This window comes from Salvelinus namaycush, chromosome 18, assembly GCF_016432855.1.
Source record: "Salvelinus namaycush isolate Seneca chromosome 18, SaNama_1.0, whole genome shotgun sequence".
NCBI lineage: Eukaryota > Metazoa > Chordata > Actinopteri > Salmoniformes > Salmonidae > Salvelinus > Salvelinus namaycush.
In genome coordinates this window covers 41,263,911-41,277,266 of record NC_052324.1, presented here as the reverse complement: position 1 = coordinate 41,277,266, position 13,356 = coordinate 41,263,911, and the positions used below count along the sequence as shown (strand labels likewise).

Here is a 13,356-nt window from a genome sequence, read left to right as displayed (position 1 = left end):
AAGTATTTTCTAAGCAAACACGTCCTATCACGAGTGGTCAGGGGCTTGAGCGCGTTCTCTCATATATGGTTTCCATGACAGCATAACCGGGGTCCTCTATCGTGAGGAAGTGGAAAGCTGGACAGAACTACAGTCATTGTAGCTCAAAGAAAATAAAGCATTTTTAGATGAAAGAGTAAAGAAGACATATTTTTTTCCGAAAAGTGTTTTTAATGTTAGCTAGAAACTAACATAAATTGGAAGTTTAGAAGGCATATGGACTCGGACAACGAGAAGCCGCGCAAGAAGAAGAGACGGCCGCACTGGATTGTGCGTGGTCTCGGGCCGAGTTTTACTGCCTGCATGGGTTTCGTAATAAGCGTGCTGTACATCACTTTCCCGTAAGTTTACAAGCTAATATTCTCCTTATATTAGGTTGTCCCTAAATGTCACATTCAATCAAAACCCATTCCACCTGTAGTTTTCTGCGAGGATGACTTGACAGTTGACTCCATTCCCTGTCCTTGCCAGGTGCGCTTGGTTGGCTACTCATGTTTCAGTGGCCTATCCTGTGGCCTCTGCAATGTTACTAACTGGGACCGTGGTAACTTTCCTGGTGTCAAGTTTCATGGATCCTGGCATTCTCCACCAAGGTAATATTATCATGTTAACAACAGCATTATAATAGTATTATTAAATATATCTAGATGACATCTCAGGGAGCTGTGATATTCCTTTCAAGAGTTATTAAAAAGTAAGCAACTAGGCTACTTCCTATACCAAGAGGTCTGTATCATTATGGCACAGGTGGTACAGATCTGCTCTCTTCATTTGAATCATTTGTTGTTGCAGAGAATTTTCCTGTGCAGCTGAAATGCAAACGTTTAATGCAATCGAGTTTTAAAAAGGCTTCGAAAGTTTGTAATTCCCACTTTAGAATGTCAGACTTGATTTGCACTTGTAACAACGCAGCTTCTGTCCCTCTCCTCTTGTAACGGCTGTCAATGTCGTTCTCCTCCTCGTCTGAGGAGGAGAACGACATTGACAGCCGTTACAGAAACACCCACCAAACCAGGACCAAGCGGATTGGAGAAGGACGGCAAGAACAAAAGCAATGGAGAGAAGAGGAATGGACATGGGAGGAGATCCTGGACGGCAAAGGACCCTGGACTCAGCCAGGGGAATATCGCCGTCCCAAAGCGGAGCTGGAGGCAGCGAAAGCGGAGAGGAGGTTGTATGAGGCTAAGGCAAGGCAGAGCGGCTGGAAGCCCGAGAGGCTCACCCAAAAATTTCTTGGGGGGGGGCTAAAGGGGAGTGTGGCGAAGCCGGGTTGGTTACCTGAGCCAACTCCCCGGGCTTACCGTGGAGTGAGAGGGCGTCGTACTGGTCAGACACCGTGTTATGCGGTAAAGCGCACGGTGTCCCCAGTACGCGTGCTTAGCCCAGTGCGGGCTATTCCACCTTGCCGCACTGGTAGGGCTAGGTTGGGCATCGAGCCGGATGCCATGAAGCCGGCCCAACGTATCTGGCCTCCAGTACGTCTCCTCGGGCCGGCGTACATGGCACCAGCCTTACAGGTGGTGTCCCCGGTTCGCCTGCATAGCCCAGTGCGGGTTATTCCACCTCGCCGCACTGGCAGGGCTACGGGGACCATTCAACCTGGTAAGGTTGGGGAGGCTTGGTGCTCAAGAGCGCGTGTCCTCCTTCACGGTCCGGCATATCCGGCGCCACCTTCCCACCCCAGCTCAGTACCACCAGTGCCTACTCCACGCACCAGGCTTCCAGTGCGTTTCCAGAGCCCTGTTCCTCCTCCACGCACTCTCCCTATGGTGCGTGTCTCCAGCTCAGTGCCTCCAGTTCCGGTACCACGCACCAGGCCTACTGTGCGCCTCAGCAGGTCAGAGTCGGCCGTCTGCCCAACGCCGCCTGCACTGCTCGTCTGTCCAGCGCCGTCTGAACTGCCTGCCTGCCCAGCACCATCTGAGCCATCCGTCTGCCCAGCGCCGTCTGAGCCATCCGTCTGCCCAGCGCCGTCTGAGCCATCCGTCTGCCCAGCGCCGTCTGAGCCATCCGTCTGCCCAGCGCCGTCTGAGCCATCCGTCTGCCCAGCGCCATCTGAGCCATCCGTCTGCCACGAGCCTTCAGAGCCGCCCGTCTGTCCCGAGCCATTAGAGCCGTCCGTCAGTCAGGAGCCGCTAGAGCCGTCCGTCAGTCAGGAGCTGCCAGAGACGCCAGCCAGTCAGGAGCTGCCAGAGACGCCAGCCAGTCAGGAGCTGCCAGAGACGCCAGCCAGTCAGGAGCTGCCAGACCCGCCAGCCAGTCAGGAGCTGCCAGATCCGCCAGCCAGTCAGGAGCTGCCAGAACTGCCCTTCAGTCATGAGCTGCCCTTCAGTCATGAGCTGCCCTCCAGTCATGAGCTGCCCTCCAGTCATGAGCTGCCCTACAGTCATGAGCTGCCCTACAGTCATGAGCTGCCCTACAGTCATGAGCTGCCCTCCAGTCATGAGCTGCCCTCCAGTCATGAGCTGCCCTACAGTCATGAGCTGCCCTACAGTCATGAGCTGCCCTACAGTCATGAGCTGCCCTACAGTCATGAGCTGCCACTCAGTCCGGAGCTGCCACTCAGTCATGAGCTGCCACTCAGTCATGAGCTGCCCTACAGTCATGAGCTGCCCTACAGTCATGAGCTGCCCTACAGTCATGAGCTGCCCTACAGTCATGAGCTGCCACTCAGTCATGAGCTGCCACTCAGTCCGGAGCTGCCACTCAGTCCGGAGCTGCCACTCAGTCCGGAGCTGCCCCTTATCCTGGTGCTGCCCCTTATCCTGGTGCTGCCCCTTATCCTGGTGCTGCCCCTTATCCTGGTGCTGCCCCTTATCCTGGTGCTGCCCCTCAGTCAACTGCTACCCCTCAGTCTGTTACTGCCTTTTGGAATAGCGGGATTGACATGGAGGGTGAATATTGGGAGGAGGCCACGGAAGCGGGGGTTGACTATGGTGGGGTGGGGACCACGACCAGCGCCAGAGCCGCCACCGTGGACAGACGCCCACCCAGACCCTCCCCTAGACTTTGTGCTGGTGCGCCCGGAGTTCGCACCTTAAGGGGGGGGTTCTGTCACGTTCCTGACCTGTTTTCCTTTGTTATGTATTTGTTTTAGTTGGTCAGGGCGTGAATTGGGTGGGTTAGTCTAGGTTTCTATTTCTATGTGGGGTTTTGTGTTCGGCCTGGTATGATTCTCAATCAGAGACAGGTGTGTGTCGTTTGTCTCTGATTGAGAGTCATACTAAGGCAGCCAGGGTTTCACTGGTGGTTTGTGGGTGTTTGTTCCTGTGTCAGCGTTTGGGCCACACAGGACTGTTGCAGGTTAGTCACGTTTGTTATTTTGTTAATTTGTAGTGTTTGTTGGTTTGCCATTAAATAATGAACACTTACCAATCCGCATCTTGGTCCGATCCATGCTCCTCCTCGTCTGAGGAGGAGAACGACATTGACAGCCGTTACACCTCTCCCCAACCTGGGCTTGAACCAGGGACCCTTGGCACACATTGACAACAGTCACCCTCGAAGCATCATTACCTATCGCTCCATAAAAGCTGCAGCAATGCAGAGCAAGGGAAACAACTACTTCAAGGTCTCAGGGCGAGTGACGCAAGCGATTGAAATACCACTAGCACGCATCGCTAACAAGCTAGCCATTTCACACCGGTTACACCCTAACAAAAAAATGATCAACCCCTACATGAATGTCCATTAATTACAATCCACATAATAATTAATTTCCTGTTGCTGCAGGATTATTTTCCTGCTGTGAGAAACTGGTCAAATTAAGATCCTACATCTGTATCTGAGCTGCACAGTTGTTGAGTCAAGTCCTGCTCCAGATTCTCCTTTAAAGTCGCTACATTTTTATCCAGAAGTTACCATGAAGGAGCAATGTTTATAAAGCCTCTCTCTCTCTCTCTCTTCTTCCACTTCACTCCCTCTCTTTCCTCTCTCTCAGGCCCCCCATGGCCAGGCACAGCAGAGGTGGCCTATGTGATAGTGAATGGTCAGAGGTATGATATGGACTGGTGCAGTAGGTGTGAGATCTACCTTCCCCCTGCTGCATGGCACTGCCGTCGCTGCAATGCCTGTGTGGACGTAAGTTGTACTGAAATGAGTGTAGCAAACATATCAGACTGGAACCACAATTCAGGAAAGTGTCATCAAAATGGCTTTCTCTTAATCTACCTCCCCCTGTTCATTATCATTACCTACCTCCCTCTTCATTATCATTACCTACCTCACCCTGTTAATTATCTACCTTTCTCCCTCTGTTCATTATCTACCTCCCCCTGTTCTTTATCTTTATCTACCTACCCCTGCTCATTATCATTATCTACCTCCCCCTGTTCATTATCATTATCTACCTCCCCCTGTTCATTATCATTATCTACCTCCCCCCATGTATTATCTACCTCCCCCTGTTCATGATCATTATCTACCTCCCCCTGTGTATTATCTACCTCCCCCTGTTCATTATCATTATCTACCTCCCCCTGTGTATTATCTACCTCCCCCTGTTCATTATCATTATCTACATCCCCCTGTGTATTATCTACCTTCCCCTGTTCATTATCATTATCTACATCCCCCTGTGTATTATCTACCTCCCCCTGTTCATTATCATTATCTACCTCCCCCTGTTCATTATCTACCTCCCCCTGTTCATGATCATTATGTACCTCCCCCTGTTCATTATCATTATCTACATCCCCCTGTTCATTATCATTATCTACCTCCCCCTGTTCATTATCATTATCTACCTCCCCCTGTTCATTATCATTATCTACCTCCCCTTGTTCATTATCATTATCTACCTCCCCCTGTTCATTATCATTATCTACCTCCCCCTGTTCATTATCATTATCTACCTCCCCCTGTTCATTATCTACCTCCCCCTGTTCATTATCATTATCTACCCCCCCATGTTCATTATCATTATCTACCTCCACCTCCCCATTATCAGATCTGTTTGCACATGTTATGTGTGTCTTTTCTGTGTGTGTGTGTCTGTGTCTGTGTGTCTGTGTGTGTGCGTTTGTGTTACACAGCGGTTCGACCACCACTGTGAGTGGCTGAATAACTGCGTGGGGAGACGTAACTACCGTGTGTTCCTGCTCTTCCTCCTGCTGCTGACGTCATACCTGCTCCTGGTCCTCTCCTCCTCTCTGTTCTATCTCTTCCTCACCCTCCTCACCCTGCACCAGCCCTTCAGCCTGCCCCACGCCACCACGTATCCACACACACACACACACACACACACACACCTGGGTCACAGTCCCAAAGTGTACGCATACTATTCTCTTTAAACCTTAACATTAACTGACCAGTGTGGTCGTCATGGTTACCAGCCTGGCCTGTGTGCTCTTGGTCTTGGTTATACTCATCAGCAACATCAAGCTGATCTCCAAGGGGGAGCCATCCTCTACTATAGTAAGTCACTACACTCTCTCACACACACACACACACACACACACACACACACACACACACACACACACACACACACACACACACACACACACACACACACACACACACACACACACACACACACACACACACTAATTGGAGTATCATTCTTTTGACTGAGGATGTATTATAATCTGGTGGCCCATCTCTCCCTCTCTCAATCTCTCTGTCTATCCCTCTCTTTCTCTCTCCTCTGTAGGAGCCCTACTTTGAGCCTGATGATAAGAACCCATTTGATCAGGGCTGCTGGAAGAACTGGACCCACGTCCTCTGTTCCCCGACTGGACCCAGGTACATCACTACATCACTAATACAAACAGGTACATCACTAATACAAACAGGTACATCACTAATACAAACAGGTACATCACTACATCACTAATACAAACAGGTACATCACTAATACAAACAGGTACATCACTAATACAAACAGGTACATCACTAATACAAACAGGTACATCACCAGGTTTCTGGGGGTGAATCCTGAACCGATAGTGATAACCTGTTGTTGTCCAGGTTTCTGGGGGTGAATCCTCCACTGATAGTGATAACCTGTTGTTGTCCAGGTTTCTGGGGGTGAATCCTCCACTGATAGTGATAACCTGTTGTTGTCCAGGTTTCTGGGGGTGAATCCTCCACTGATAGTGATAACCTGTTGTTGTCCAGGTTTCTGGGGGTGAATCCTCCACTGATAGTGATAACCTGTTGTTGTCCAGGTTTCTGGGGGTGAATCCTCCACTGATAGTGATAACCTGTTGTTGTCCAGGTTTCTGGGGGTGAATCCTCCACTGATAGTGATAACCTGTTGTTGTCCAGGTTTCTGGGGGTGAATCCTCCACTGATAGTGATAACCTGTTGTTGTCCAGGTTTCTGGGGGTGAATCCTCCACTGATAGTGATAACCTGTTGTTGTCCAGGTTTCTGGGGGTGAATCCTCCACTGATAGTGATAACCTGTTGTTGTCCAGGTTTCTGGGGGTGAATCCTCCACTGATAGTGATAACCTGTTGTTGTCCAGGTTTCTGGGGGTGAATCCTCCACTGATAGTGATAACCTGTTGTTGCTGTTGTTGTCCAGGTATCTGGGGGCTGTGAAGCCCAGCAGAAGAGGAGACACTGAGGGGGACAGGAGCAGTCTAACCCTTCTCCATCAGGAGGACCATTGTTTGTACAGCTGCAGCTCAGTCCCCTGTTGTAATACTTGTAAACATCACAAGGTGGCGGTAGGCCCAGCCAGCCCAGGCCGTTTCAAGCACAGCACACCGAGTCTAGACAGTCTGAAGGAAGGGAGAGGCTGTCGCTGCTGCTACAGGGAAGTAGTACCAGCCGGCTGTGTGACAACAGACAAACACAGCGACAACAACAAGCCCTCACAGAGCTCTGCTGTGGAGATCCCAGGTGAGGTACAGGTTCAGAACTGGGCAAGTCCTCTAGTGACTGACTGGTTTGGGTTCTTTCATTCAGCTTCTGTTTTCTATTTGTGTGCTATGAATGGTGATGGACCTGCTGCTAGGTTACCAGAACATCAACAAAAATGCTGTAAACATCACAACATATTTCCATCATAGAGTGGTATTCCTAGTCCACTTGTAAAACTCTTTATTTGATTCTGAATCATACTCACAGATATGTTGGCTGCTGGTGATGAGGACTTGGACCAGGAACGGAATGGAGTTCTGATCAGAGCAGCAAAGTAGCTTTACATCCTGACCACCAGAGGGAGCTGTGTAGACAACCACAACACCAACACCAGCCCTAGGCCTGGACCACCTCAAAACCACACCATAACCAACACCAGCCCCAGGTCTGGACCACCTCAACACCATAACCAACACCAGCCCCAGGTCTGGACCACCTCAACACCATAACCAACACCAGCCCCAGGTCTGGACCACCTCAACACCATAACCAGCCCCAGGTCTGGACCACCTCAACACCATAACCTACACCAGCCCCAGGCCTGGACCACCTCAACACCATAACCTATACCAGCCCCAGGCCTGGACCACCTCAACACCACACCATAACCAACACCAGCCCCAGGCCTGGACCACCTCAACACCATAACCTACACCAGCCCCAGGCCTGGACCACCTCAACACCACACCATAACCAACACCATCCCTAGGCCTGGACCACCTCAACACCATAACCAACACCAGCCCCAGGTCTGGACCACCTCAACACCATAACCAGCCCCAGGCCTGGACCACCTCAACACCACACCATAACCAACACCAGCCCCAGGCCCGGACCACCTCAACACCACACCACCAACACCAGCCCCAGGTCTGGACCACCTCAACATCATAACCAACACCAGCCCCAGGCCTGGACCACCTCAACACCACACCATAACCTACACCAGCCCCAGGCCTGGACCACCTCAACACCACACCACCAACACCAGCCCCAGGCCTGGACCACCTCAACACCATAACCAACACCAGCCCCAGGCCTGGACCACCTCAACACCACACCATAACCTACACCAGCCCCAGGCCTGGACCACCTCAACACCATAACCTACACCAGCCCCAGGCCTGGACCACCTCAACACCACACCATAACCAACACCAGCCCCAGGTCTGGACCACCTCAACATCATAACCAACACCAGCCCCAGGCCTGGACCACCTCAACACCACACCATAACCTACACCAGCCCCAGGCCTGGACCACCTCAACACCACACCACCAACACCAGCCCCAGGCCTGGACCACCTCAACACCATAACCAACACCAGCCCCAGGCCTGGACCACCTCAACACCACACCATAACCTACACCAGCCCCAGGCCTGGACCACCTCAACACCATAACCTACACCAGCCCCAGGCCTGGACCACCTCAACACCACACCATAACCAACACCAGCCCCAGGCCTGGACCACCTCAACACCATAACCAGCCCCAGGCCTGGACCACCTCAACACCAACACCAGCCCCAGGCCTGGACCACCTCAACACCATAACCAGCCCCAGGCCTGGACCACCTCAACACCATAACCAGCCCCAGGCCTGGACCACCTCAACACCACACCATAACCTACACCAGCCCCAGGCCTGGACCACCTCAACACCATAACCTACACCAGACCCAGGCCTGGACCACCTCAACACCACACCATAACCAACACCAGCCCCAGGCCTGGACCACCTCAACACCATAACCTACACCAGCCCCAGGCCTGGACCACCTCAACACCACACCATAACCTACACCAGCCCCAGGCCTGGACCACCTCAACACCACACCATAACCTACACCAGCCCCAGGCCTGGACCACCTCAACACCATAACCAACACCAGAGGGGGAGGGGCTGAGTGTGAAGAGGGGGGAGGGGCTGAGCACCAAAGAAGTAGGAGATCCTCTGCTGTTTGTAAAAAATAAATGAATATTTTTTTCTCAACAAGGTCCAACTTCGTTTCATCATCACATTCATCATCACATTGATCGTCACATTGATCATGACACGTTGATATCTCATTTCTTCTGCTCTCTGTGTGTGTTTGAGTGAACAAATTCTGTGTTTGTCCAGGTCTTTTGAGGCAGGGAAAACTACAGCTCTTCTTGTACAACACGGTATTCAAACCCCTGGCTAATCTATTCAGAACAAATTCACTTGAAAATCACTTGGTTCTTTCTTTTGAAACCATTCAGCAAAGGAGAGAGACATTTTTCTTATTTCCCAGATAAAGTGTCCTCTCTTTTCGAGAGTCATATTTTAAATATTTACATATTTGAAGTAGTGATCTGATATATGATGTGTCTATTTGAATGAGGGAGAAGGCTACTCTGTATCTCAATACAGCTGGACAGAACTCTAGGAACTGCTCTGGTCACTTTCAATACACAGTATCCTCCTCTCCCCTTCCTTCCCCCCTCTCCCTGCTCCCTCCTCCTCCCCCTCTCCTTCCCCCCTTTCCTCGCTCCCTCCTCCTCCCCCACTCCTCGCTCCCTCCTCCTCCCCCACTCCTCGCTCCCTCCTCCTCCTCTCCTCGCTCCCTCCTCCTCCCCCCCTCCTCTCCCTCCTTCCCTCGTGCCCCCAATCCTTTCCTCCCTCCATACTCTCTCCACTTCCTCCTCTCCCCCTCTCTTCTCTCCCTCCCCCCCCTCCTCTTCTCCCCCTCTCCCTCCTCCCTTCCATCTCCCTCCTCCCTTCTCCCTCCCATCTCCCTCTGTCTCTCTCTCTCTATCCCTTCCATCTCACTCTGTCTCTCTCCCTCCTCCCTTCCATCTCCCTCCTCCCTTCTCCCTCCCATCTCCCTCTGTCTCTCTCTCTCTATCCCTTCCATCTCACTCTGTCTCTCTCCCTCCTCCCTTCCAGCTCCCTCTGTCTCTCTCCCTCCTCCCTTCCATCTCCCTCTGTCTCTCTCCCTCCTCCCTTCCAGCTCCCTTATCCCTTCCATCTCCCTCCTCCCTTCCATCTCTCTCCTCCCTTCCATCTCCCTCTGTCTCTCTCCCTCCTCCCTTCCATCTCCCTCTGTCTCTCTCCCTCCTCCCTTCCCTCTGTCTCACTCCCTCCCTTCCATCTCCCTCTGTCTTGATACCTCTTCTCTCCCTACCTCCTGCCTCCCATCCCCCTTCCCATTCCTTAACGTCAATATTCGCTGGACACCGCATTCACAGTAAACGCTGCATATGTAACATCAATCAGAAATTACCTTCAAATGGTGCATAGCTGACAAAGCGTGATCGGATTGAATCCTTGCCTTAAACTCCAGTTCAGATCTCCTCTATAATACATGAGAGTGTGGGACCCTCAGGGCAGTGTTGAGGTGAATTACAGTGTGTTTTAGAGGGACCCTCAGGGCAGGATTGAGGTGAATTACAGTGTGTTTTAGAGGGACCCTCAGGGCAGGATTGAGGTGAATTACAGTGTGTTTTAGATGGACGCTCAGGACAGGATTGAGGTGAATTACAGTGTGTTTTAGAGGGACCCTCAGGGCAGTATTGAGGTGAATTACAGTGTGTTTTAGAGGGACACTCAGGGCAGTGTTGAGGTGAATTACAGTGTGTTTTAGAGGGACCCTCAGGGCAGTATTGAGGTGAATTACAGTGTGTTTTAGAGGGACCCTCAGGGCAATGTTGAGGTGAATTACAGTGTGTTTTAGAGGGACCCTCAGGGCAGTGTTGAGGTGAATTACAGTGTGTTTTAGAGGGGACCCTCAGGGCAGTGTGGAGGTGAATTACAGTGTATTTCTTCCCACCACTAGAGGGAAGTATGTGTGACTCTGGATGGACAGTGGACTGGATACTACAGTATCTGAACCCATGAGTCTCAGATTTCTTTGACAATCCTAAGTTGTGAAACTGTCGTCAGGTGAAAACGTGGTCAAACAGAGATAAAGGTATTAAGATACAATATCAATACACAACATAACATGACAGCATAAAAAAATCAAGACAGGTTTTACTCGCCAGTCGCTGAGTTTAATTTGAAATATTTTCCATATTAAATACCCCCACCCTCCCATCCCACCCCTATTTCCTCCCTCCCCTCCCTCCCATCACTTCTTCCCTCCCTCACTCCAATGCCATCTCCACAGAGAAAGTCTGTGTCCCAAAAGGCCCCCTATTCCCTATGTAGTGCACTACTTGTGACCAGGACCCATAGGGCTCTATATAGGACCCATAGACCTATGGTCACAAGTAGTGCACTATATAGGGAATAGGGGACGTTTTGGGATGCAGACAGCTGTCTGGATGAAAACACACTCTCTATTTATGCAGCATATTGCTATTTAAGACATTTGAAAAAACAAATTAAATACTACAGTTTTTTTTCCTGCTCCCATTTCGGACTGTTTTGAACAGAAAATAAACGAAAACACAGTGTCCCTCCGCCAGTCTACATAAAAAGGGGCCCACCTACACCATGGTATGTTCCTCTTACCCTTGCATCCTACCTACACAGTGGTCCGTACCATGATGCTTGAAATGGGGGAGGGCTCACTGGATCATCTTTAGGCTTCAATCAAAAACAGTACAGTTAAGTCCTGAGTGTAGCCAATTGTTTTGGCGTTTTGCAGGATGTGTCAAACATCTGACGTCCAATATTTATTCTTCAATTGATTGAATTCAGTCGTTGTTTCACTAGTGTTCTACTGTCTCTCATCTCATCTCTTCTCCAGTTTAATGGTTTAATAAAGTTTGTTTTGTGCCCCCCCCCTTACTGGGATGTGCTTGTTTAAGGCTCTCCAGTCATCTTCTAACAAAGTGTGCGTCATTAGCGACTTCCCGGCTTTCTATTGACTGGCTGGTTGCGGTGGCAGAGTTGTCATTGGTCCACCATTGGGGAGGGGGGCGGGTGCAGGCAGAGTAAACGACTGTTTGTGTGTGAAACAAACGGCTCTAGAGGAAAACTGGTTTTAGGTTAGTCACAAGGCATGTTAACACTCAACTCTAGATGAGTTTCACCACCAAGTGTTCATGTGTACTGTGAGTTGTGTATACATGTGAGGCTGCTCTGCCTGTGTGCATGTATTGATCGATGCTTGTCTGTGCATTTTGTGTGGGAAATGTGTGTTTCTGTGTATGTATATACACTGACTGTACAAAACATTAAGTACACCTGCTCTTTCCATGACCAGGTGAATCCAAATGAAAGTTTTGGTCCCAAATTGATTGTCACTTGTTACATCCACTTCAAATCAGTGTAGATGAAGGGGAGGAGACAGGTTAAAGAGGGATTTTAAAGCCTTGAGACAATTGAGACATGGATTGTGTATGTGTGCCATTCAGAGGGTGAATGAGCAAGACAAAATATTTAAGTGCCTTTGAACAGGGTGTGGTAGTAGGTGCCAGGTGCACCGGTTTGTGTCAAGAACTGCAACACTGCTGGGTTTTTCACACTCAACAGTTGTGTATCAAGAATGGTCCACCACCCAAAGGTTATCCAGCCAACTTGACACAACTGCGAGAAGCATTGGAGTCAACATGATCCAGCATCCCTGTGGAACGCTTTCACCACCTTGTAGAGTCCATGTCCTGATGAATTGAGGCTGTTCTGAGGGCAAAAGGGGGAGTGCAACTCAATATTAGGAAGGTGTCCTTAATGTTTTGTATACTCAGTATATATATGTGTGTTTGAATTAATAATCTTTTCAAGTTTTCTTGTCCATGTCTGTCTGTTTATCTCTCTGTGCCCAGTTCCAGGAATGGGCTGCGTTGGTGATGGGGTCAGGGGTCGCGGGTTCATCATAGGCTCACACGCGGGGGGAGTATTTTGGGTTTTTTGGCACCTCTGTGAAAGATTTGAGCTCGTAAGGGATCCCCGTGTCCACCTCGATGGACTTGCGGGAGAATAGCAGCCGGATATCGTTGTGCAAGTAGATCTTCCCAGATTTAGAGCTCTGGAACCTAGGAGATTCAAAACAAAGCAGAACCATCACCGTTAATACATTGTGTGTAAAGCTACTAAGCTAAGCTCCATCAAACGAGGCGTCTCTGGCACAATGACTGATCAGCAAACAACCTGAAAGACAAAGTAAATGCCTTTGATTACATTTCTAAACATTCAGCATGGTTCTGAAATGCTATACAGTTTGTCTTCGTTTTCAACAAAGAAACAAATAAATAAATAAACAGGTGTGTACATGGATGGATGGATGGATGGATGGATGGATGGATGGATGGATGGATGGATGGATGGATGGATGGAAGGATGGATGGATGGATGGATGGATGGAGGGAGGGAAGGATGGATGGAGGGAAGGATGGATGGAGGGAAGGAAGGATGGAGGGAAGGAAGGATGGAGGGAGAGAGAGAGGGATGGATGGAGGGAGGGAGGGAGGGAAGGATGGAGGGAGGGAAGGATGGATGGATGGAGGGAAGGATGGAGGGAGGGAAGGATGGAGG

The 13,356-nt window shown here is 50.2% G+C and overlaps 2 protein-coding genes across 6 annotated transcripts in view; one reads left to right on the top strand and one right to left on the bottom strand.

The window, feature by feature from the left end:
- The first annotated feature begins 20 nt into the window (after nucleotides 1-20).
- Nucleotides 21-8,800, top strand: LOC120063439 (palmitoyltransferase ZDHHC19-like). The gene is made up of 8 exons (XM_039013812.1): nucleotides 21-380; nucleotides 511-632; nucleotides 3,980-4,119; nucleotides 5,073-5,254; nucleotides 5,352-5,454; nucleotides 5,693-5,784; nucleotides 6,569-6,888; nucleotides 7,117-8,800. Exons 1-8 carry the CDS (start codon nucleotides 256-258, stop codon nucleotides 7,185-7,187), a joined length of 1,155 nt encoding a protein of 384 aa, XP_038869740.1. The 5' UTR covers nucleotides 21-255; the 3' UTR covers nucleotides 7,188-8,800.
- Nucleotides 8,801-12,486: 3,686 nt separating this feature from the next.
- The window catches only part of LOC120063436 (protein FAM214B-like), a 54,085-nt gene continuing 53,215 nt past the window's right edge, over nucleotides 12,487-13,356 (bottom strand). For 4 of the 5 annotated variants that reach the window (XM_039013806.1, XM_039013808.1, XM_039013807.1 and 1 more), the window contains exon 10: nucleotides 12,487-12,857. In XM_039013806.1, the coding sequence (XP_038869734.1) occupies nucleotides 12,704-12,857 (154 nt within the window). In that variant the 3' untranslated portion in view covers nucleotides 12,487-12,703. The other variant, XM_039013810.1, reaches the window with a different exon arrangement.